General features: G+C 34.5%; 1 protein-coding gene across 1 annotated transcript in view; it reads right to left on the reverse strand.

The window, feature by feature from the left end:
• Positions 1-2,763: 2,763 nt before the first annotated feature.
• The window catches only part of LOC306775287 (protein SSUH2 homolog), a 15,346-nt gene continuing 13,109 nt past the window's right edge, over positions 2,764-5,000 (reverse strand). The window contains exon 12 of the mRNA XM_079265610.1: positions 2,764-3,075. Coding sequence (XP_079121736.1) covers positions 2,941-3,075 — 135 coding nt within the window. The 3' untranslated portion in view covers positions 2,764-2,940. The remainder of the gene's footprint in view (positions 3,076-5,000) is intronic.

Raw genomic sequence — 5,000 nt, forward strand, 5'->3', positions numbered from 1 at the left:
TATGTTGAATGTGTTTTCTTTGTCGAATAACATTTTAGCATCTTGTTGTAAATAAGTTATGATGAATCCTTCCTGCATGTTGAATGTCAGTTCAGAGGATTTTTATTATAAAACATGTTTGGGCTTCTGAGTTGCTATATTTCCCACATCACATGATGTCCCCAAACACACCCTGCGCGTCATGATGTCATGAACCAGAGCGCCCTCTCGTGGGCACCGTGTGGTAACGCAGGAGTGGAGGGTTGCCAGGTTTCTTTACAATCCTGTCTTCTCACTGAACTCGTGTTTAAACTGGCGAGAGGCAGAAACACGCTCCTCTGCAGACACGCTGCTTCATGAGTCACTGCCGTACAAAGCGTTCATTTCTCAGCTCGTCCTGTAAGATGAGCTGCCGCGAGCTCGAGGAGAATCTCAGCCTCGTGAAACTTCACAGCTGAAGACTTCAGCCTGAGAGCTTTCAGAGGACGTATGACTTTCATCATGCATGTTCAACAATAAGAGGCTTTCTGAGCAAAATTCAGAACAGAAGAGCTCGCCATCCAATCGGCAAAAAAAAATGCAATTCTTCCAGAAATCTCCAAACGTTAAAGATCTTGATTGATTTTCCAGCGGTGTTCTTTTAAGGTATTGGAGTCTTATTTTGAAGGTTTCTGATTATTCTTCATCACATCGCGAGTGGAACAAAAATGCACCAAATCTGTAATAAATGGCATCAAATGAATAAAGCGTTTTCACTGAATTTATTTTTAATTGATTAATCTTTATTTCTGAAACACTCGACACACGCTGCTGATCTGCATCTTAAATCTCTCAAACCGTTATTTAAATGAACTCATCTTTCTAAAAAATAAAGGATAATAATATTCCATCACTTAAACATTTGAACACAAATCTGTTGCTGGTCGCGGTGCATCTTGTGCTGTTTCTGTGAACGTGGAATGAGATTAAACAAAGCAAAAGCAGTTCGTTTTAAAGTAATAAGTATTAATATGAGCAACTTAAAGTTGCTTCTTCAGAAACTTGATTACTTTCTTATTAATTCTATCGTATTTCATTTTCCTGCATCAACGAGCTTTGATTTAATCCTGAAGAACTTTGCTTCAGTGACACATATTTTACAAATAATACACACTGTACACATATAGATAATATCGATAATATAATAGACACAAAGAGACAATTTGAACCAGAGTTGCATCTTAAGTTATGGATCCACACTGACAAAAGAAGTCGTGTTAAAATGATTCTTTAAAGCGTTTCAAAAGTTCTTCACACAGCGACTCAAACAAACATGAATCTAAAGTGGTTAAAAATTGTAAAACAACCGTTGAGACATCGTCAGAAATACAAAACCCGTCCTTTATGAATGATGAATGAACATCTGGACAGACCTGAGCTGAGAGACGTAGAAACATTTCACTCAAACAAACAAAGCAGAAATGAATCTGTAATCTAAATATATTGTTCGATTTATAATAAAAACTCGACTTATGAAAGATTACTGCAATAGAAAGTCTGTTTTCATCTTATCTCTGGAAACATACTGGCAGTAAACTGTGACAGACATTGTGTGTACTATACACGTGTACACTATAGATAGATAGACAGACTTTATTTCAGACTCGGGGTCCATACAGACAGACACATAAAAAGACAGACACAAACAATAACAGTACGGAGGCCTAGCAATGCCTTACAAAGAGACAGCTGTACCAATGTCGCCACAGCTGGACTGGTAGCGTGTGGTGCTAAACCTTATGTTGGTTAAAACAAGTATGATCCCATTTACAGAGTCATTCAGTCGACAGATGAATTTGTACATGAAATTTCTTAAAACTATACAGTATACATGTACATATATATGTATAAATGTTTCGTGAAGGCTTTCCTTGGGTCGTTTAAAGCAGTGATTCTCAACTGGTGGGTCGTGGACCCGTTTTCAGTGGGCAGTTTTCAGCCTTTGCCTGACAAAAATAAATAAAAAATAAAAAAAAGTGATTTTATTTAATTATTCCAGCATTTACGGCACTTGTTCAGTGGTGCAGGAAAACACCGACCAATGCGTTGTGAATCACATCACGTGATGCAGCTCATCCGATCAAATATGAGTATTCTGACAAGTTTCCTGACCCAGTGAGATGTTCACACACCGTGACACACGGGGAGAGACGAGGATATATGAGCAGAGCAGGACTGTTGAGCTGTGGGTTGTGAAAGTCAAATCATAGGACGATCTCCAAAAGAGAGAAATGTCCAGAGAGACCAGAGTCACTAGACTCTGACTGGACAGACTCATAGAGGTGAATTCTTCAAACACTAATTTCTCTTTTTAGAAGATGAGAAAAATATAATGTTGTGGCTTTTTCACTTCACCCTGATTGAAGCTGCAGTGAAAATATTTTTTCTAAAATTAATTTTGTTACGTAATTTATTTTTTAATCCAGCCGTTATTTTACTTGAAATGAGAAAAAACATTTATTCATGTATTTCTATGTATTATTTATAATCCATCCAATTAAATTTGAAAAATTAGAATAATAATTGTTAAAATATAATTGTGTACTTTCTTTATTTGATTTGGCAGTTGTTTACTACACAGAGACATTACTACTACTAGACTTCTTCAATATAGATATACCCAAATTATATATATATATATATATACAGATATATGTATAAATATATGTATAAATATATATATCTGCATATATATGTTATATATATATATATATATATATATATATATATATATAATTTGGGTATGTCATTAAGGGGTGATGGTTGGTCCGGCAGCCAGGCCAGTTGAGAACCACTGGTTTAAAGCACTGCATTGAACTGGACTCCATGCTGATATTTGGCATTAACAGATGAATTATTTGTTATAATGTATTCAACACTTACACATGAATGCGTACAGTCAGGATGACATCTGTGTGTTTCTTATAAAATAGAACACGCTGAGGGATATTTGGCAGTAAAGACTTTGTTCTCCACTCCGTAGACGAAGAAGCTGAAGTCCTTTCCGCTGTAAGTGTAGAGAGCGTGAGTCAGAGGCACCAGCTCGATGGTCTGACGCTACGCAAAGAGACAGAAGTCATTTTATGAATGCAGAGAGTGAACCACCGAGTAAGTAGGTGGTTGTTTTCATCTCTGCAGTCTTTTTACATCTCTGTAGTCTTTTTACATCTCTGTAGTCTTTTTACATCTCTGTAGTCTTTTTACATCTTTGTCATCTTTTTACATCTCTGTAGTCTTTTTACATCTCCCTTTAGTCTTTTTACATCTCTGTAGTCTTTTTACATCTTTGTCGTCTTTTTACATTTCTGTAGTCTTTTTACGTCTCTTTGTAGTCTTTTTACATCTCTGTCGTCTTTTTACATTTCTGTAGTCTTTTTACGTCTCTTTGTCGTCTTTTTACATTTCTGTAGTCTTTTTACGTCTCTTTGTAGTGTTTTTACATCTCTGTAGTCTTTTTACATTTTTGTAGTCTTTTTACGTCTCTTTGTAGTCTTTTTACGTCTCTTTGTAGTCTTTTTACATTTTTGTAGTCTTTTTACATCTTTGTAGTCTTTTTACATTTCTGTAGTCTTTTTACATCTTTGTCGTCTTTTTACATTTCTGTAGTCTTTTTACGTCTCTTTGTAGTCTTTTTACATCGCTGTCGTCTTTTTACATTTCTGTAGTCTTTTTACGTCTCTTTGTAGTCTTTTTACGTCTCTTTGTAGTCTTTTTACATCTCTGTCTTTTTACATTTTTGTAGTCTTTTTACGTCTCTTTGTAGTCTTTTTACGTCTCTTTGTAGTCTTTTTACATCTCTGTCTTTTTACATTTTTGTAGTCTTTTTACATCTTTGTAGTCTTTTTACGTCTCTTTGTTGTCTTTTTACATCTCTGTAGTCTTTTTACATCTCTGTAGTCTTTTTACATCTCTTTGTCGTCTTTTTACATCTCTTTGTCGTCTTTTTACATCTCTGTAGTCTTTTTACGTCTCTTTGTAGTCTTTTTACATCTCTGTAGTCTTTTTACGTCTCTTTGTAGTCTTTTTACGTCTCTTTGTAGTCCTTTTACATTTTTGTAGTCTTTTTACATCTTTGTAGTCTTTTTTACATTTCTGTAGTCTTTTTACATCTTTGTCGTCTTTTTACATTTCTGTAGTCTTTTTACGTCTCTTTGTAGTCTTTTTACATCGCTGTCGTCTTTTTACATTTCTATAGTCTTTTTACGTCTCTTTGTAGTCTTTTTACGTCTCTTTGTAGTCTTTTTACATCTCTGTAGTCTTTTTACATTTTTGTAGTCTTTTTACGTCTCTTTGTAGTCTTTTTACGTCTCTTTGTAGTCTTTTTACATCTCTGTCTTTTTACATTTTTGTAGTCTTTTTACGTCTCTTTGTTGTCTTTTTACATCTCTGTAGTCTTTTTACATCTCTGTAGTCTTTTTACATCTCTTTGTCGTCTTTTTACATCTCTGTAGTCTTTTTACATCTCTGTAGTCTTTTTACGTCTCTTTGTAGTCTTTTTACATCTCTGTAGTCTTTTTACGTCTCTTTGTAGTCTTTTTACATCTCTGTAGTCTTTTTACATCTCTGTAGTCTTTTTACGTCTCTTTGTAGTCTTTTTACATCTCTGTAGTCTTTTTACGTCTCTTTGTCGTCTTTTTACATCTCTGTAGTCTTTTTACATCTCTGTAGTCTTTTTACATCTCTGTAGTCTTTTTACGTCTCTTTGTAGTCTTTTTACGTCTCTTTGTAGTCTTTTTACATCTCTGTAGTCTTTTTACATTTTTGTAGTCTTTTTACGTCTCTTTGTAGTCTTTTTACGTCTCTTTGTAGTCTTTTTACATCTCTGTCGTCTTTTTACATTTTTGTAGTCTTTTTACATCTTTGTAGTCTTTTTACGTCTCTTTGTCTTCTTTTTACATCTCTGTAGTCTTTTTACATCTCTGTAGTCTTTTTACGTCTCTTTGTCTTCTTTTTACATCTCTGTAGTCTTTTTACATCTCTGT

Source organism: Melanostigma gelatinosum, assembly GCF_949748355.1.
Source record: "Melanostigma gelatinosum genome assembly, chromosome: 3".
In the NCBI taxonomy this organism is placed as follows: domain Eukaryota; kingdom Metazoa; phylum Chordata; class Actinopteri; order Perciformes; family Zoarcidae; genus Melanostigma; species Melanostigma gelatinosum.